General features: G+C 34.5%; 1 protein-coding gene across 4 annotated transcripts in view; it reads left to right on the forward strand.

The window, feature by feature from the left end:
* TRPC4 (transient receptor potential cation channel subfamily C member 4) overlaps positions 1 to 21,029 on the forward strand; it is a 223,799-nt gene that overhangs the window by 89,751 nt on the left and 113,019 nt on the right. For 3 of the 4 annotated variants that reach the window (XM_087436166.1, XM_014791307.2, XM_087436167.1), the window contains exon 3: positions 16,550 to 17,068. In XM_087436166.1, coding sequence (XP_087292292.1) covers positions 16,550 to 17,068 — 519 coding nt within the window. Of the gene's footprint in view, positions 1 to 16,549; positions 17,069 to 21,029 lie in introns of those variants that run through there. The other variant, XM_087436169.1, reaches the window with a different exon arrangement.

The following is a 21,029-nucleotide window of genomic DNA, read 5'->3' on the forward strand; positions in this document are numbered from 1 at the left end:
GCTTCCTGTAACCTACTTTCCTTCTTTCCAAACAATTACCTTTAACTCCACCTTACCTCAGCCACCTACTTCCATGGCCATACCAACAATTGTTATTGTCGTTAACGATACTACCTCCAAGGTCACAATTTCTTTCCTGCTCCCTCTACCTAGTACCCGCTCGCTAACCTTTTCTTGAGTCCTCGCCTTGCATAATGTCGCTTCCTTGATTAAAATTCAGTAGTCCATCATTGCTGCCTCTTATCTACAGACAAGTTTTTCTTCACTCCCTTTGTAACATTATCTGGTAAAATTCCATTTGGCTTAGCCTGTACCCAGATAGCCAGAGAGGACTTAAGAAAAACATAACCATTTCAACTACTTTCACTCTAAATATTTGATCACTGTTTTCAAGTGGGTACTTAGTGGTGTCCAGCAATCCTACTACATTTCCTGGGTACATATACTCTCCCATTTTCCTAGATGATGAGTTCATTTTTTTCTCTTTTTCCTCAAATACCCAACAAGTCTACAACTCCTCTCCTCTCCTCTTTCTCAGGTGATGTTCTTGTTATTTTACTGAGAAAATAGAATCAATAATGAGAGAACTTCCACAGGCTTCCACCACCATAGCTACCAACCTGCCGACATATGTAACTTAGTATTCCAGGATTTCACACTCTCCTTGTGCTTCTCATTATCCTTTATTGGTCCTTCTTCATCTTCACAACCTTTAAAATTTAAAATGTCAAAAAGGTTCACATTTCTAACTTCTGTTTTCTGCCTACACTCACTTCTCAGTTTCTAAGTGACATCCAGGCTTATGGTGTTAAATACCATTTGTATGCTGAGGACTCTCAAATGTGTGTCTCCAGATTTCTAATATCTCAACTTAATATGCAAAACACAAACCGTAATCTTCATTATATCCCAAAACCTCTTCTTCCAAAGTGTTCAGTAAGTTGTAGTTCCATCTGTCTCAGCCAGGATTTTAGTCATCATTGATCTCTCTTTGTGATATTATATCTCCATCCAGTATTTAATCTATTAGCAAATTCTGTTGCTTTGACCTTCATAATATATCCAGTATTGGGTCACTTCACAAACTCTTCATTATAATTTGTTTCAGCCACCTACAACTCTTGCCTTGATTATTACAATACTTCCTGCTAGTTTTTCCTGCTTCCACCTCTGTTACTCTTATCCATTATCAACACAACATCCAGAGACATCCTGTTAAAGATGGTCAGATAGTGTCACTCCTCTGCTCAAAATGCTCTAATGGCTTTTCATCTCACTAGAAGTAAAAGCCAGAGTCCTTAAAATAGACTGACATATATCTGCTACCCTTCACCTGTTACTTTTTTCACCTCGTCTTCTGTTACTCTCCTACTCACAATCTGTACTCCCATCAAATTGGCTAAATACCCTAATCATGCTCATGCTTCAAGATATTTGCACATGTTGTTCCCTCTTCCAGAAATGCTCTGCCCTTAGGTATAAGCTTAGCTTGCTCTCTAACTTTCTTCAACCTTCTACTCAAATGCCATTACATCTGACTTCCCTGTCAGGCCTATGTAGGGCAGCCATCTCTCCTTGCCTCTGGTGCTCTTCATTTCCTCTTATTCCAATGTATTTTTGTCTATGACCTTTACCATTTGACATTCATCCATTCATTGATTTATTCATTCCCTTGTTCATTCATGTTGTGTATCTTTCTCTCTCCTCTTTCTCTAGAATGTAAGTTGAATGAAGGCGAGGATTTTATCTGTTCTGTTCATTGCTATACTCCTAAAACTCTGAAGAGTGCTGGCATAACATGGGTGCTCCAAAGTATCATTGAATGGCTGGAAGAATGGAGATTACCACATATAGACTATAATCAACATGAGGAGAACAGCTAATGTGCAGAGAGCACATAGATGTAGAAGGAGAAGAATACTGGGCTTAAGTTTGATCCCTGGGAAGGAACAGCATTCCAGGGATGAATAGGAGAAGGGACTCTGGCGAATGAGATTGAGAAAGAGCAACTAGAGAAAATGATGATGATAGTGAGGATGATAATTATAATAATCATAATAGGTTATGTTTTATCAAATATTATGTCCAATATACTTTATATTCATCATTATGTTTAATCCTTAAAAGAACCCTATGAGGTAAAGACAATGACTGTCTCCATTTTACAGATAAGAAGTTTAGGGGGGTTAAATAACATTTCCAAAGCTAAGAACAATTAGTGGGACAGACAATATTTGAGCCCATATACTACCATCTAGAGAAAATAGAGTCATGGAAGTCACAAGACTGGTGACCTTCAAAAAGTAGGCAGTGATAAACACTTTCAAGTGCAATTAAAACTAGAATCACTGATCAGAATTAGTGTGTAATTCTCATAAAATTAAGTTTAAACTTGGCTCATTAGCTACATTTTCAACAAATAAAGGATTTCACTTAGATGTAATTTAATAGATTCTCCTTCAACGTAACAGATACAAAAAGAGATCATTTTTAAAACAAAAGTGATATCTGTGAACTAAATAATCTGGCAGTGAGTGATGATAATTCTCTAATTCCTTCAGTGATTATAACTAGCCCCAGCTGGCAGTGGTTTAAAGTTGCTATTTGATGTCTCCTTAGTTGAAATAGGTTTCTCCAGTTCTTTATCCACGGCACAAATAATATTTAATAGTCATTATTTATGAGATATCTTTAGCAGCATACAATAAAGAGCACGTGCCATTTCAGGAGAGACGCAGCTTAAATTTTCAGTAATGAAAAGCACTTATTCCACACTTTGACATCGACACTTACAACACTGCCCCTCCAGGAAATTATTGTTCTACCTTTCAGATGAATCAAGCACTACGATTGGACTGTGTTGATAGGAGGGGAACAAATGAATCTGGCAGAACTGAGCAAGACAGTTTTCTGCTCTTGCTCGTAACAATCTCAGGCTTGTCACTTAATACTAGTTCCTTCCCGTTAGTTAGTGATTTATACATTACAGCGTGCTTTCACATTTAATCTTCACCACAACCCTGTGAGAATTAACTGAGAAGACTTTGATATATATTTCTCCAGTTCTTATTCCACAATGAGAAATATCTTGAATACATGTCCACATTTCAAAATGGGAAAATGGAAATACAGAGAAGTTAACTGGCTTTGTCATTTTCACACAACGAAAAATGGTTGAGGCAAGATTTAATGCATATCATCTTACTCTTTGCCTGAGCTATTTCCAGGATCTCACAGCTGCCTTACATACAAGATATACAGTCTATTGATTCAGAATTTATACCTTGGAGTCAAGCTGCGTGGATTTCTCTGTGACCATGGGAAAGCTTTTAACTACTCACTTCTCTAAGGCCTATTCTCATTTGTAAAAAGAGGATAATAATAACACTTACTTCCAAAGATGGTTTTGAGGACTGACTAAGATGAGGCATGAAAAGCTCCTAGCACGGGGCATGGCACAGGGTAAGGGCTTCATACATGTTAGTTATCACCCGTGTCGCTATCATCAGACTCCAAGCATATTTGAATTAACAGGGTCAATGTGTTGAAATGATTTTTGCCAGATCCTTGTTCATTTGGTTCAAGTGTGTATCCTAGTTCTAAAATAAATCTGTCATCCAAGTTGTTGTAGAATTATATTTGCTGTATACCTCAAACATATTCAAATCAATACAAACTGTATCTGTTTGCTGGTATTTTAAATTCAAAGTAGACTCTAAATAGGCTTACAATAAAAATATATAGCCAATGAAATTTAAAAGGAATATTAACTTTAAAAAAGCGAAAATAGTTCTTGATATTACATTATTTATATTTATACTGGATGTTGCTGACCAAAGCTTGGGTAAAAGTTGTCAGTAGTTTGTATGAGAGCCCTTAAAGCAGATAAGAGAATCAGAAATTGTATAATATGCACTCTTCTTCCTCACAAACTTCTTTTTTGAAAATGGATATTTCTCTCTTCTTGTAAAGAACTAATAATAATACGTTCCCTTTCCCCTGCCTCCATTTAAAGAAAAATGGCAGGTTAATGACTGTTCAGTTTTACTAAAGGGCATACAGAAATGATAAGGTTTGAGTTGGGTTCTGAATGTTTGGTAGAATTTGATAAGTGGGAGGCAATAGGGCGGAGCCAACAAGAAAATTACAAGTGGAAAGTTTCATGCTGGGATGATTAAGCCACAGGATGCATGCTGAGGTAAAGTACAAAGTAGATTTTAATATACAGAGTTGGACCTGATCATAGAGGCCTTTGTTCATCAAATAAAGTAGCTAAGATATAATTAGGTGATACCAAAGACAGAGTCTGATATAAATGTTTAAAGAACTAATGTTCAAATGTTTAAAGGACCACTAATGTTTAAAGAACCTAAAATAAGGAGACTTTAAGTAAATAATTATGCTACAACTCTCTAGATGAAACCTCAGGGGCATCTCTCCAGATTGATACATACAGCATTCGTTCTAGTTCAAATATTCAACAGTATCATAATATTTCACATAGGAATATGCCACAGTTTGTTCAACTTTTTTTCTGTTGAAAAACATTTAAGTGATACCCAAATTTCTATCATGAGAAACAATGAACTAGAGATAAAGAAATATTCTCACAGTGCCTGTTTTTTTGTAGTCAAGTTTCCCTGAAGTGGGACTATGGTTCTCAGAATTTATATTAAGTGCCAGATACTTTCCAGCAAGGCTGTTATAATTCACATTCCTCTAGCTTTTGATGCATGAGGGAGCCTCTATGCATAGCTCCTTCAATTTGGCAATATGATGGGCAAAATAATTGTAGTTTATTATTGTTTTAATTTGCCATTCCCTGACTATTAATGAGAAAGATCATCCAATGTTTCTGACCTTTTGCTTTTCCTCTGTGAAACACTTGTTTATAATTGTCCATTTGTCCATTGGTTTGTTTATGACTTTATTTTCAATTTATACGTTCTCTTTGTGTGATGTGAATATTAAATATGTTTCATATATAGCAAATGTGTTTTACTGTAGTTTGTTAGTTTATTTTATGATTTTGTTTATGGTATCTTTGGCCATTCTACTAGAATTGTATAATAAAATCTGTAGTTTTCCATTCTGTGTTTCCATTCTTGCTTTAAGAGTTCTTCCCAGCCCTGGGGCTATACAACTATTAAAATTCTTTTCTAAAATTGTATTGCTTTTTCTTTTTACATTTAAATATTTACTCCATCTCAAATTTATTGTTATGAAATGAGATAGGGGCTAACTTTGTTTGGGTAGAAAATTGTTTCAGTGCCATGTTATAAATGAGCCACTTTTTCCAATTAAATAGAAATTCCACTTTTTCACATATAAAGTTCCCATCTATAATAAGAAATAATTCTGGTCAAAATTCTATTCAACTGATTTGTATATCTTGCTGTATTCTTGGATCATAGTCTCCGTTTCATAATTTTTGCAATTCTTGGATATATATTCCTCCATATTAACTAATAAAATTATTTTATCAAGTTATAAATGAAACAACATAAAAAAGATTCTAAATGAAATAGTATTAAATGCATATATTTATTTTGAGACAATTGGTATAATTAATATATTAGGTCTTACTATCAGGAACATATCCCTATATTTTGTATCTTATTTTTTGCCCTGCGTTTTGTTGTTTCTTCTTATTGATTTTGCTTATTTTTTCTTTAATTTTTTCATAAGTATTGTGTATTTTGTCACTATTAATAATGACCCCTTTTTTATTCTATATATAATCAATTCTGTTTATAACTTGTATTGCTAATATAGAGAAAAATATGGATTTTTGTATATGTATCTTGTATTAAGCTTTATTAATGCTTACTAGAGTCCCTTAGCTTTTCAAAATATACGACCATGTAATCTGCCAGAGATAAATTTGTGCTGTTTCTTAATATTTTTACTGATATTTTATTTTCTAATCTTGTTGCATTAGGTAGAAAATCCAAAATAGTGGTGAATAATAATGGGGAGAATAAACATTTTAGTCTTATTTCTAATTTTAACAGGAAAAGCCTTCACTCTTTATTATGAGGTTTGCTCTTGGTTTTTGGTATTCATAGTTAAAAATAGTGATGGATTTTATCAAACACTTTGTCATGTATAGTATCATCACATTTAAAAAATACTGGAAAGTTTTAGAAACATTTCACTATACCACTCATAGATTCATTCATTCATTTATTTGATAACTATCTATTGTTTCATGTGCCATTATTTATTATTCATGCACCAGCATGGGAGCTAGGGACAAGTTGGTGAACAAAGCTAGCACAGTCCCTGCCCTCGTGGAGCTTACATTCCAATGCAGAGACAGACAGTAACAATCCAGGTAGATGTATATTAAGCTCCCACTAAGGGCCATGAGCTCTTTTAAGTGTTTTACCGTGTAAACCCATTTAACTCTCATAACAGTGCTATGAGTAAGTACTTTTACTGGCTCGTTTTTACAGATAAAGAAAGTGAAGTGCAGGGAGGTGCAGTAACTTGGCCAAGGCCACATAGCTAGTGCAAGGTAAAACCTCTCTGTAAACCTAGCCAGTCTGACTCCAGAGTTCCTGCAAAAAAAAAAAAAAAGAAATCCTTGTGTTGAATTCTAGTGAAAAATATAATAATAATCAAAGGAATTCACATTTCTGAAATAATCCCTATTTTTACACTGTGTTGTATTTTTTTAATACACTATTGGATTCGATTTACTAACAATTGTTCTAGTGGTTTCCTTTCTAGAGAATTTTTAACTTCATTTTCATTTTCCTTTTGATCTTTGTTTTTTAGAAGAAGATTTCTTACTTCGTTAGCACCTAAGATTTTGGTTATTTATTGCTTATTTAAAATACAAAAGTAGGGCCGGCCCCGTGGCTTAGTGGTTAAGTGCACGCCTCCTCTACTGGCGGCCCGGGTTCAGATCCTGGGCACGCACCAATGCACTGCTTCTCCGGTCATGCTGAGGCCATGTCCCACATACAGCAACTAGCAGCCTGTGCAGCTATGACATACAACTATTTACTGGGGCTTTGGGGAAAGAAAAAGAAAAAAAGGAGGAGGATTGGCAATAGATGTGTGCTCAGAGACAGTCTTCCTCAGCAAAAAAAAAAAAAGGAGGATTAGCACAGATGTTAGCTCAGGGTTGATCTTCCTCACACACACAAAAAAAATACAAAAGTAAAGGAGAGAATTGAAAACTAGAAAATAAACAGTAGGTGTAAAATAATATGGAAGCCGAAACTAATACTATTTATTATTACAGTAATGTGAATCAGCCAATTGCCCCTAATTAAAAGATAGAGGCCCACATACGTATAGGCTGAATTAAGGAAGATCTATGCTGTTTATAAGGGACTCCATAAAATAAAGTGCTATTTCATTTCTTTATTCTCCAACCTCAAACTCTACACATCAATTCCTAGGTTACAGTGAGATAGTTTAAAACTGAATTCCAAACTATTTTGGGGTATTCTTTTTCCGTTTGTCTCTTCTGCTTCAGTTATTCTTACTTATCAACTATATTACTGAACCCTAGGCACAATACAAATAAACATTTGAGTTAACTCTAGATATTGCAAGATTCGTTATTCAACCTATTTTTTCCTACTTATCTAGAGGTGAACCACTTAATATTTGGTTGCAATACCTTCTGGAAAATTTGCTCCTATAAGACACATGGGTGATGTAACTTCTGGATTCTAGTATAACCACAGACCTTTTTCTTTTATCCTAACAAGAGAGTGATAACTTGGCTGGATGTAGAATTCTTGAGTCACATTCTTTTACTAAAATTTGTCTATAGGTGCAATTAAGTCGTCTTGCAAATTTTAATGAGGGAAGATAAGAAGTTTGATATTAGTTGCATTTCCATTGTTACTCACTTATTCTGTATATCTGGTGACTTTACATCCTTCTTTTTTAAAAAAACCTTGGAAGTTCAGGATATCATCAGGATGTGTCTAATTGTGTGTCATTGTTTTCATTATTTCAACCAAAGACGTGATGAGCCCTCTCAGTCTACAGACCCAGCATTTCCTTAAAATAGGAAAATTTCCATTGCTGTTTATGCCTCATTTTTTTTTTTTTTTTTGTGAGGAGATCAGCCCTGTGCTAACATCCGCCAATCCTCCTCTTTTTTTGCTGAGGAAGACGGCCCTGGGCTAACATCTGTGCCCATCTTCCTCCACTTTATATGGGACACCGCCACAGCATGGCTTGCCAAGCAGTGCGTTGGTGCGCGCCCGGGATCCGAACCAGCGAACCCCAGGCCGCTGCAGCGGAGCGCGCGCACTTAACCGCTTGCGCCACCGGGCCGGCCCCTATGCCTCATTTTTTTGTGTACCTTTTTTCCATGTGTTCTCTATTTTCTTCTTAAATGTTTTTTTTACATGTTAAGTCTTCTATATCTTTCCCCAAGTCTCCAGAATTTTCCTTGATGAAGTAAATACCCTCGTGTGTGTGTGTGTTGTGATCTGTTTGTTCCACTTGATATTCTAGGACGTTTATAGTCATAGAATATTATATCTTTGAATAAAGATAAATGCATTTTTTAATTTCAAAAATAATGCTTTCTTTCTTTTCTTTCCAGAAAGTCTTTCTAATTCTCTAATTGCCTTTCCTAGAAAACAACTTTCTGGTTAGTGCTGTCTAGTTAAAATTCTCATTTGAGTCTTCCAATTCCAGTCTATCAGACTTAAAATCTTCTTAACTTAGGGATGCAATAGATAAAAATCAAGAACATCTTTGAACTAGGATGGTAAAAATTACATCTCTATTTTTACTAACTTCTAAACAGTGTATGTAATTTCCTTCAGTTATGGACATAGGCCAAAAAATTAGTTTTTCTAGCAGTTCCTGTGTCTTTGTTAATAGTAGAAATAATAGATATTTTTCTATCATATCACTATTTTACTATATATCTGATATATTTATATGTTGGTCATTACTTCAAAATTACCCTAATTACTTGCCAGTAGATCTTTTTATTTAATGCGTTAATAGAGAAGCATATATGTTACTACATCACATATTGTTTTTAAATAGATTTTACATATATTTAAATACTTTTTTTCCTGTATAATACTATGCATTCATGTTTAGAAAAAATATTTTATCTGAATAAAGATCCACAGGCTGCTCCATATTTCCAAAAGGCTTTGTGGCACATCAAAATTTAAGAACCCCTGATTTAGAGCCATGTGTACCATGTGTACATAATGGTGGCTGATTCCTTTTAGCTGCTTTTTATAATTATTTTCTGAATTAAGTTTTCATTAGATGTCAGATCAAAGTACTAGTGTCTTTAAAATTTTAGCCACTCAGAAGCAGTGGAAAACACAAAAGTCTTTGCTTTTATATATCAGCTGTGAACGTACTGGTAAATCATTAGCCCTATGCTGAGACCAAGAGGGAGTTCCTTTTTCTGCACAAGTAGAATTTTGACTTCTGTTTAGTCTTTCCAGACAACAATTTGGACCTAAATAATAAAGTTGACTTTGTTTAGATAAGATTGTAACCTAATCTTTCATTTGTCCATCCATCTCTTCATTCATTTATTCATATAACAACCACTTAGGTTTTGTGCAAGCTTATGTATGAATGTATATGTACATATACATTCATACAATATATATGTATGAATATATGTTTCTGTGTCTAGTATGTGTGTGTGTATATATACGAAAACTTCAAATTCTAAGTAACTGATGTTAAATGAATTTTTAAATATAACTCTAAGTTGAAACACTCTTATGTTGATTTGAATTAGAAAGTCAAACATTCTGAGTATATGAAAGAGATAAATTTGATATTTATAATCCTGAGTTTTAAAAAATGTAGGTTAGATACATTAGGTAAAAACCATTGAAGCTAAAAACAAGATGAAAGTAAAGACTTCAACAAATTTTTAGTGACCCATTTGAAAAAAAAGTCTCATAAGTTTTCTATTATTGTGCTATCAACTGGAGTATCAAAAAAGATTTTTAAATCATAGAAATTTCGTGTTACAGGGGATATTGTTTTTCATATAATAGAGATATTAAGAGACTTTCACATGATAATATAATTAATTGAGAGTAGAGCCAGAGTAGAATATGGATCTATTTAGTCTTAATAATTTAGGATACATCAAATAATATAAGTAAATTTCTTTTACTCAATTTATACAATCCACTTTAATAAATGCTGGATTTAAGAGAATGAATACTCTTAAATTGTATGAATGTCACTCCAGGATGAATTTCTCTCCTAGAAATTTATACTTCAGTATTAATAGTTCAAAAATGTATACTTCAGTGACAGAGTGACATTTCTATATTTGGGCAGAAAATATCACATTCTAGATTTTAAAATATATACCTCAGATTGTTGTGTCACTTCAAGGTAAAGCACTTGGAAAAATTTGAGAAAAGCCATCAGTTTATGAGTTAATGGATTGCTTGTGTATGTCAGCCATTTTTAATGCTATGTGATATGAAAATGATTGAGTTAATAATGTAAGTAATGTTATGGTAAGATTGAGAAAAAGGCATTGAATAACTATTCATTCATAAAGATTAGACAGCAGAAAAAGCAGAGCAACCTTCCAGTTAGAATAAAAAACAGGGACTGTTTTTGGTTTCAGGATCCTCTTTTAATTGCCTCTTCTACTTAGTTGTAGATTACTGGGTGAAATATGTAATTCAAACACTTGATATTTATTTATTTTTTTAAAATGGCTGAGTGTGTGTTGTTTGTTTCTTAGTAATGTTAGCACATATTTTCATGCATGTATGTTTACCTGGATATAATACTTTTTTTTTTTTTTTGTGAGGAAGATCAGCCCTGAGCTAACATCCATGCTAATCCTCCTCTTTTTGCTGAGGAAGACCAGCTCTGAGCTAACATCTATTGCCAATCCTCCTCCTTTTTTCCCCCAGAGCCCCAGTAGATAGTTGTATGTCATAGTTGCACATCCTTCTAGTTGCTGTATGTGGGACGTGGCCTCAGCATGGCTGGACAAGCAGTGCGTCAGTGCCCGCCCGGGATCTGAACCCGGGCCGGCAGTAGCGGAGCGCGTGCACTGAACCGCTAAGCCACGGGGCCGGCCCTGGATATAATACTTTTATGTCTACAGATTTTACTTCAGCTAAAATAAGTCAAGTATAGTGTCATTTTCACCTACAGGATTACGCTCATGTGGTTCACATCTGTCCTTAAATATGCCAAGCAGAAATTTGAAAAATCTGAAAAAAAAAAATGTTTCTATCAAAACCATTTTTATGTAATAGCTACTGAGCACCTACAGTGACTTATTATTTATTTTGGTGTTAGAAAAATATGCTCTTCATTTGTCACATTGGAACCACAAAAGGAAGGAGAGTTGCATATTGAAGACACTGAATAAAGCAAAGGAGAGGGATTGAGACAGAAAATAGACTGGTTTGAAAATGAAGTATGAAAAAGGAGGAGCAAGCCTATTTTCTAGGTTTTCTAAATGTTTCTGAGATCAAATGCCTTATATTTTAGACTTCTTTAAATTTCTGAGTATTTAATAGATAGTAAAGTTGATAATCAACTGATAAATGTCTCAGCTGCAGGAGCTGAGCAATCAGAAGTCTCTGAGCCACAGCTCTTTGCTTCCCTCTCCATGGCTTCAATATTGCCCATCTTCCAATCACAGGAGGTAGTTTGAGATGGCACCCTCACCTTCCCTACAAAGTCGAAGTTGGTGAGAAGTGCACTTTGTCAATCCTTATTCAAAGCCAGGACAGAGAGGGGGGAAGAGTCATTAGCCCTAATTGGATTTAGAACTTCTCTGCAAGTCCACTTTCAGTGCTAGAATTTGCCAATGTGCCATTAGAACTTACAGAATGTGTCTTTCTGCAATGGAACTTTAGATTTTCTAGTTCTGTTTATGTCTAGCTTTCTCTCTCAGACGTTAAAGAAACTGAAATGTGAACTGGAGGATATCTCAGGGCATCTTTGCTAGACCTCTCTTTTCTTACATCCTTGAATTGTTCTACTTCATGCTTATGTGCTCTCTCTCTCTCTCTCCGCTCTTTGACTTTGATGGGTTGTAATCACAGCTTTTCCTTTTCCAATGCTACAACTGTAGCTCAGACTGCAATAGTTACCAGCCTTCTTTATCTGCCTCCAATCATTCTAATTTTTAATTCAGTAATCAAAATATGCTAGAGTAATGTTAATACTTAGGAATTATCCCATTACTCTCCTGGTTAAATTCTATGACTCCGCCAATGTCTACAAAATAATGCTATTCAAAACCTTCCCTAATCTTGCCCTAATGTACATTGAGGCATTTTACAATTATTTAACTCTATATGACTTATACCATACTCTAAAGAAAGTATTTTCTATGAATCCATCTCTCATATTTTCTTCTTGTTGCTGTCATTTCCTTGTAACTTTTCTACATCACTAATTCTAACCAACCTTAAGTGTAAATTCCTCCTCAAATCCTTTTCTAATTCTACCAAGTAAAAATAATCTCTCTTCTCTAAATTAATTTCCCTGATGCTTTATTCTTACTATCCTTAGGGAATTTACTGAGTAAATATGCTAAAATGATTTGTATAGTATTATACTGTGTGTGTGTGTGTGAGAGAGAGATAGAAAGTTTTCTTTTATGTTCCTTGTGAGCAGAATCCATATTTTTACCACCTAGCACATTGCCTTGCACATTGCTCATATCTAGTAATTATTTGTTGATTAAATGAAAAGCATTCAATGTGACTCAATTTAATATAAGATTTAGTGAAATTATTTTCTATTTTGTTTTAGTAGCTGCAAATCTGTAAGGCTGGGACGTATACTTGGAATGAGCTAAATGTACCAGCCATCAAAGGAAAAGGGCTGGGGAATTTATGTCTGTACACACCCCAAAGATCATTTGCTTATAAATGAAAGGTTGTAACACTGGGACTACCTAAAAGGAGAGCCAGAGAAAGTTAGCAAAGAAAAAATGGGGTGGAGGGTGAGGATGTGGGATGGTATTTTAGTCTTTCTTGAGGAAGATTAGTTCTTGAGAGCAAAAATCTGAGGGGTCTATTTTATCCTCCATTGTTTCACCTTCTGTGACTGGCTGTTCCTTTGCCATCTGAGCTTGATTCAGTCGCTCATTGGAAAGCTCAGAAATCTGATTCCATTACCTCACCCCATAGAAACGGCATCACCTGCACACAGTAAAAATCAATGTGAACATTGATACACAAAATCTAAATAAAAATATCAGCCACACTAAAAACATTACATATTTGACAAAGTGGGATTTATTTCAGGAAAGCCAGAATGTTTCAATATTAAGAAACTCATTAGCATAATTTGCCATACTTTTAGGACTAAATAGAACAATTATATGATTTTCTCTGTAGAAGCAGAAAAGGCATTAGACAAATTCATGATAATAAATAAATAAAGCAATTCAACATGATTGCCTGACATAATGAATGGCATAAATAAATATATAGATAGATTGATGGATAATTGGCAATACCAAGTATAAATTCTGGTGGAAATAAAAATTAGTATAACTGCTTAAGAAAACTATTTGACCCAGAAATTCCATTCCTAGATACAAGACCAACAGACATGAACAAAAATGTGCGTATGAAAAATATTCTTAATAGTCCCAGACTGGAAACCACACAAATGTCATCAACAATAGAATGATAGATAAATTGTGCTACATTCATAAATAAAACTATTCTGCAGAATTGAAATAAAAAGGATTGCTACTAACAATATGAATATATTTCAAAGAGCTAATGTTGAACAAAGAAAGACATAAAAAGTACACATTCTATGATTCATTTATATAAAGTTAAAAACTACATGAAAGTAATCTGTGGTGATAGCAATCAGATTTGTGATTACAAAATATGACTGGGAGGAGACAAGAGGGAGGCTCTTGAGGTGCAGGCCTTCTTCTAGATTTTTATCTGGGTCGTGTCACACAGGTGAGTTGATGTTTTAAAAAGGTATCAGGCTATACATTAATATTCATGTATTTAACTGTATGTATGTTGTATCTCAATAACATGCTCAAAATGATTAATTATGGCAACGAATCACAATATTTGAATAAAATAAAGGAAGAATCCATGGGACTATTAGTAATATGCAGTAATAAAAAGGAGAAGATAGCAAAATTTTACATACAGAAGAGTGCAAGTTGTAGAAGTGATGATAGAATAAGAAAACCCCCAGTTTTCAAACACTGTAATAATTCATGAAGGCATGTAATTAGTACTAAATAATGGGCAATTTTTTTGTGTTTTTGTGTTGTTGTCATTTTTTTAATGGGATTGGAGAAGATCCAATGCTTGTCCTCCGGGACCTGGATAAACACTGATGTGTACCTGCTGGGCTGCTCAGAGTCCCAGCAGACTCCTGTGTGGAGGATCCCTAAGGCCAAACAGCTCCAATGTCTAGAGGTCTATGACCAGCTTGGCATCAGGCAATTAATGGTAGAGACAACATATGATTTGTTGTTGAATTTAGGACACATTTTAGAGGAAGAAGAAATTCTAAAATCACATAATTTTAAAAATAGTTATTTATTGACCAATAAATTCTTATTATATTGGCGGTCCTATAAAAAAGTTCGATTAAAAAATTATTTTCAAAAATTAAGTTCCTTTCTTATAAAAGACAAAATTAGAGATGTTCATATATTAATTAAAAAATTGCAATGATTTATTGAGTATTAAAACTTATAAACAGAATACTTATTCCTCATATAGCTTCATATTTTAATTGATTATTTAACCATATCTGTCTCTGATACTATGAAACTGGTATTTTTCTGAAAAATGTATGCTTTTCAATATGGTCATATTATACTTATTTTTTTCATAAAATTTCCTGAAATATTCTTCAAAGATGCATTTTATGGTTAATAAATTTTAAATTATCAACAGTTTTAAAAAGTATAGAAGTCTAGGATGAAATTATATGGAATCTGGAAAACCCCTTCAAATTGCATCTGTCACTTACATATACATTTACTATAAGAACTTATTTTCTTATATTGTTTTGTTTCCCCTAAATGTCTGCCATAGACAAAACTTAAAGTATAGTTAGTTAAAGATTACTTCTTGTTCAGTTTTGACTAATGGAATTTTTCTTTTTGTAATAAATATAAAATTAAATTTTCAGTTAATACTATCTTTAAAATGAAAGATATTTACTTAAAAAGCAATGAAGTATGTATTGACCCTGCTCGAATGTAAAATGCAGTCTCAACAGTGTGGCTCCTCTCATATTTATAAGCACATTTTAAAAATAGTATTTGTTACAGTCTTCATTATCAACTGATTGCATACATTTTACATAGATAACTTCATTTAATCTTTATATAGTGTCTCTTATAAAACAAAGGAATCTTTTAAAGGGCCAGATGAATTTAAAACATATAGGTCTAATTATTCACATATAAAGATTATACCTCTACTTAAAAGTAGTGTAATTGAAGTTTCATGTGAGTATCGTTTTTCTCTACATGGTTGTTTTCCTTTAGATCCTTTTGTGGTTTCCTTCATATTTTACCAGCAGCGAATTTTTTTAATGACGTGTGTCATCATTTTTTCTGCCATGCCTGCTTAACTTCTCCTTCTGTATCATTTATTTTCATAGATGCCACTATGACCTCATGGCAGCAGGAAGAAATATTAAACCAAAAATTGTAAAGCAATGGGATGTAGTGCAATATATACAGGCTTGGGTGTGAGATGGGTGGATCTGGATTTAAATAGCAGGTCTTCTACTTACTCGCTGAGGGACCAGATCTATAAAATGTGCAAAATAAACGGTGAGGGTTAATGTACCTAGCAGATGCTTACTAAATAGTGCCTATTAAATTATTTTCGTCATTACCATTCCTAGAGTATAACCCAAAGGAAATTGTGCATAAATACACTGCAGACCTGATTCATTGGGAACTGATTGTTTATTTCTAATAAAACAGTGATGTTAGCAACGGAGCGCCTTTGTCATCTGCAAAATATACCATAAAGGGATAGATGAAAACAGCATGAGGCTAGCCCACTTACGTTCTGCTGCCACCTTTAATCATAGGCTGGATGTTGGGAATGCAGAAGATAAAACATAAACAAACAAAGCTGATTGAGAAATTAAAAGACTTCTATCACAGAGGGAAAGCTTGGTTTTAAAACAAATCATTAACTATTTTTCAGTATATTTCTTGATTATTTAGGGAGTCATCATCTCTGGGAAGGAAAAGCAAAGATTGTCAGAAAATAAGCTGGGAGCAAGAAAGGCTTTTATCAAGTAAAGAGTTTCCATAGCCACTTATTTTAAGACTTCATAAAATGTTAATTCAGATTAAAGAAAGAATCCTGTGTCATTATATTGGAAAGTGATCTTTTCTCTAATTTTTTTCTTGTCTTTTATAGGGAAAAAAGCCTTATCTCTCCTGCAAAAAATCTGGCAAAAGATCTATGAACATTGTTCAACATTGCTATAGCATGCTGTTTGAAATTCACAGGCTTGAACAAATGATTCAATATTCATCACCTCTGCTTTCTTCTTTTCCTAGGTGCCTCCCATACTCCTTGATAAGCAGTTCTCTGAATTCACTCCAGACATTACACCAATCATTTTGGCAGCCCACACAAATAATTATGAGATAATAAAACTTTTAGTTCAAAAAGGAGTCTCAGTACCGAGACCCCACGAGGTCCGCTGTAACTGTGTTGAATGCGTCTCCAGCTCAGATGTGGATAGCCTCCGCCACTCACGCTCCCGGCTCAACATCTACAAGGCGTTGGCCAGCCCCTCTCTCATCGCACTGTCAAGCGAAGATCCTTTTCTCACAGCCTTTCAGTTAAGTTGGGAGCTTCAGGAACTGAGTAAGGTGGAAAATGAATTCAAGTCAGAGTACGAGGAGCTGTCACGACAGTGCAAACAATTTGCTAAGGACCTACTGGATCAGACAAGAAGTTCCAGAGAACTGGAAATCATTCTTAATTACCGAGATGACAATAGTCTCATAGAAGAACAAAGTGGAAATGACCTCGCAAGACTAAAATTGGCCATTAAGTACCGTCAAAAAGAGGTGAGTGTTGCCAGCTTCATCTATCAAAATGCCATAGAATTGAAACACAGTGAAGTAAACTGGTACTCCAAAATTAGGTTTCGGTTTTAGAGCATCTTCTATTTCACTGTAAGTGGATGATATTTATTGTTGGCCAGATTAATAATTATAAATCATATTGAAGAGTGGGATAAGAGGTTTAATAATTGGTGATGGTTTTGGCATCTGTTAAAATGTACACATTTACTGTAGTATAATAGAAAAATTAATGAATTTTGAGAATCTCCAGACTGAGAGTTCTGGTTCTGCCATTTAAGTCTTATTACTTTAAAGGGTCACACAGATCTTTTTGAGCTTCAGTTTTCTCATCTGCTTAATAGACTTAATATTTATAATATTTGATTATATATATATTTATACATATAAAATATTTTCCTCACAGTTTTGTAGGAAGTGTAAAGTGTGTGGATGTGTGTGAAGGCTCTTAGTAAATTATAAGGTATTACCTGAATCAAATACATTATATATTAGAAATCATTAATTTAAAAAAGCCTTTATTCCAGCAGTGGATGAAAGTACTAACACTTCTCTCATGTCTGGCATAGTTTCTTGATTTGTCAAGAATAAGAAGTTAAAGAAATTAATTGCAGGATAATAATAAATTTCTCATGAAATGTCCATGGATTTGCAGCATTAAACAAAGAAAACTCAGATCTGTTACACTTATTATCCAGCATATTTGTTTTGTGTTTCCATCACTGTTTGAGTTTGAGTTCTCCAAAAACTGTTTACTTCAATCTCCAAAAAATATTGGTTCGCTATTTGCTCTTGAATGATAGTAATTATTCCAGAATGACAGTTGGAAAAAACTATGTAATGCAAGATGAAAAGAAAGAGAAAAATAAAAAGAGACTTCTGAATGAAAAAATGTATTAATTTCTTTTGGACTTGGCCCTGATTATTTCACATTAGCTCTGGTGGCCTTGTCTGTTGCTATTTACTAAATACTTAAGGTTCAAGATGCTTGAATTTGCTTCCTCCAGTTTTTCCTGTAGTTCTTTGGCCAATTGTCATGGGATCCTGAAACCAGTTGAGATGAGCTTTTTCCTCTAACAAGGAAGTGACACCTTCTTTCCTTTTGTGTGTATTCCCTCTGACTCTAAATCACACACGCTGATTTGAGCCATGTCCACAGTATCAACTCATTTTCTTAGGTTCTTGTGTTTAGGACTCCGAGACCTGATATTTTAAAGGGACTAGAATAATTTTAATATACAACTATAAGAAACTGACGAAAAATTTCGCTTGATTAAAGATTTTGAAGTAGTAACTATGAAAATTAAATGTAATTGCATGTATTAGAACTGGTAAAATGAGGTAAGATATTGATGTGACCTCAGAATTTGGGCCAGGCCTTCTTAAGTATCCATTATTAACACAATATTATGCTTTTCTTTGTTTAGTTTTTTTGTGGGAAGAAGGTCTGAGGGGATTGACACGATGAGTATGAATGATACCGACCCTAGCTTCTTAGGCTCTCTGTGTAATAGGAACAGACAAGAGGCCCAACCAAAGTCTCAGAGACAAGGGAGACAGCACAGGAGAAGTGGCTCTCTGGCTGGCTCCCCGAAGGGAGTCGTCCTGACCCTTCTATGGGGTGAAGGGAGCGGACTGGCTTCATGATTCTCCTCCTTCAGAGGCGATCAGCATCCCTCTTCCCGGTGGCGTCGTCTTTGCACGCCCCGTCAGAGCTGTGGTCCCTGCGCCTGCCCAGTAGGTCCAACATGGCGGTGTTGTTCACTACCTCCGCCCCAGGAAGGTGTGAAGTGATCCTCTCCAGGCTTTGTGCGCGTGGGGGCGTTGGGTCGAGTGCTTGGGGGCAGTTTTGCGGTTGGAAGGTTTTTTGGCTTGACTTCAAAAATAGCTGGGCTGGGAGGTGCTGGACCTGGTGGTTAGGAGTGAGGGGCAGAGTCTCTTCCCGATTGTGTCTCACAAAGATCTTCTCTTATGATGTATCTGTTCAATGTTGATATTATCCTATAAATGGTGAGTGAAATATAATTTCCAGGACATTCAATCCATGAAATGAAACAAAGAACACAGTAGCAACCGGCTGTGCTCACCTGTTACACTTTTGTTCTCTCTGTGGTCAGTGAACCAACTCAGCTCTATTTTATGCCTACACTGATTTTGGTCCTGATATCATAACCGATTTAACTTTGGCCACAATGACTTTTGTGAAGGCACTGGAACAAAATACTCATAGACTCTTTTACCATACCCTCATAATGGATTGCTACAAATGATGTTTAATCAACTGAAGCTGCCAAATTCTTATAAAAAGCTTGTCGGAGACAAAAATTTTAATATGGATTTCTTGCATATTAACATGTTTTTATTTTTACCTACAAATCGTTCTTGTACATTTTATTTGTTTATTCGTTTCTTCATTCATTAACTCTTTAAACGAATATTTTACAGAACACATTCCAGGCAACGCACAGGGGACTTAGGACTCCATGGGTCATGGCTTTGCCCTTGTAGGGCTTATAGTCTGTTATGGAGAGACAATAAAAGATTAAATATGTATTGTTCTCTGTTTTGTTCCTGAACCACTAGAAATGTTCATTCCTACTGAACATTTTTTCTTTGCTTAGGTTCTTTTGTATATTTCAGGAATACACAAAGCAAGCTCAACTTCAAAGCCTATTGAACAAAAAGCCACAAATTGAGTCTCTAGTTAGATATGTCAGAAGCAAAGCAATGGAAAGCATTTGGTAATTTCTAACACTTCTTTCAAGATGCTTGTACTGTTTGCTAATATGAAATTGTGAAATTGGAGGGTGATAGAATCTAATAATACAACAGGATGAAGGATGGCTAAAAACATATAACATGGAACAAGAAAATAAGAATTAGTAATATCTTTTAAAAGATACATTCTTTTAAAGACACTGCATTTGTATTTTCTCTTTTCATCTCTCAAGATTACAGCAGAAAAAAAAATCAGAACAAAATTCTTACAGAGTTGCTCTGGAGTATCTCTCATTCAATATCAGAGAGTATATTTCCCTTAGTTTGACAATTTTTCCAAAGCAAAGTAACATCGGATGGCATTATAAAATCAGGATTAAAATTTTACTTGCATATATATTCTTTGAAATCATAGGTCTTATTTTATGAAATATATCCCTAAATTATTCAGAAATTATTGACTGCAAAATGTTGGATTTAAAATTCTGGTAAGATCATGTGTCTTAAATGAAACTCTGCTTTAGCTTAAATGTCTGTCTTTGTATCTTTTTACCACAAGTTTTTCCTTGTTTTAGTCTAAGCCAAATTGAAGTTTACCTTTGGTCCATCTCCTATGTTTTTCGAAAGCTTTCTATTAATCTTCATCTGGCTAAGTTCTATTCACTCTTTAAAGCCATCTTAGGTCTCCCCTCCCACAGGGAGATTCCATGCAGCAATTCCTCTCCATACAATCTTTGGGATAAATGCCCTCATACACATTCTATATTGCGTGGCATTATTACATTTCACTTTCCTCCTCTAGGCCATGAGTGTCGGGAACACATCTATCTTGTTCACCAGTCATACTTCAGTACCTGACAGATAGAAGGTGCTCAGTATGAATGCACTTGAATGAAGTTGCAGAATCTCTTAGTTCTGGAAAGTTCCCTGCATGTTTCTTTGCCTGATTAAATTGCAGTGTTTAGGTTAATCACTTAATAACAGTGTTCCTATGAATTCAAATATAAAAACAACTCATGTTGCCAGGACTTGATTGCAGATTTGTTCTGGTACTTCTCTAATATCATGCAGAAAGAAAGGCCTGCATTAATTGCATAGCATATATATTTTTACAGTCATAGAAAGGTTTTTTCTATTAATTAATATTTCTATTAACACTGGACTAATGATGTTATATCATTGTATTAATGATGTTGTGTTGATCATATACTGGTAGAACAAATATTAT

The sequence above is a fragment of the Ceratotherium simum genome, chromosome 10 (genome assembly GCF_057802395.1).
Source record: "Ceratotherium simum simum isolate JZ-2026a chromosome 10, ASM5780239v1, whole genome shotgun sequence".
NCBI classification, from domain to species: domain Eukaryota; kingdom Metazoa; phylum Chordata; class Mammalia; order Perissodactyla; family Rhinocerotidae; genus Ceratotherium; species Ceratotherium simum.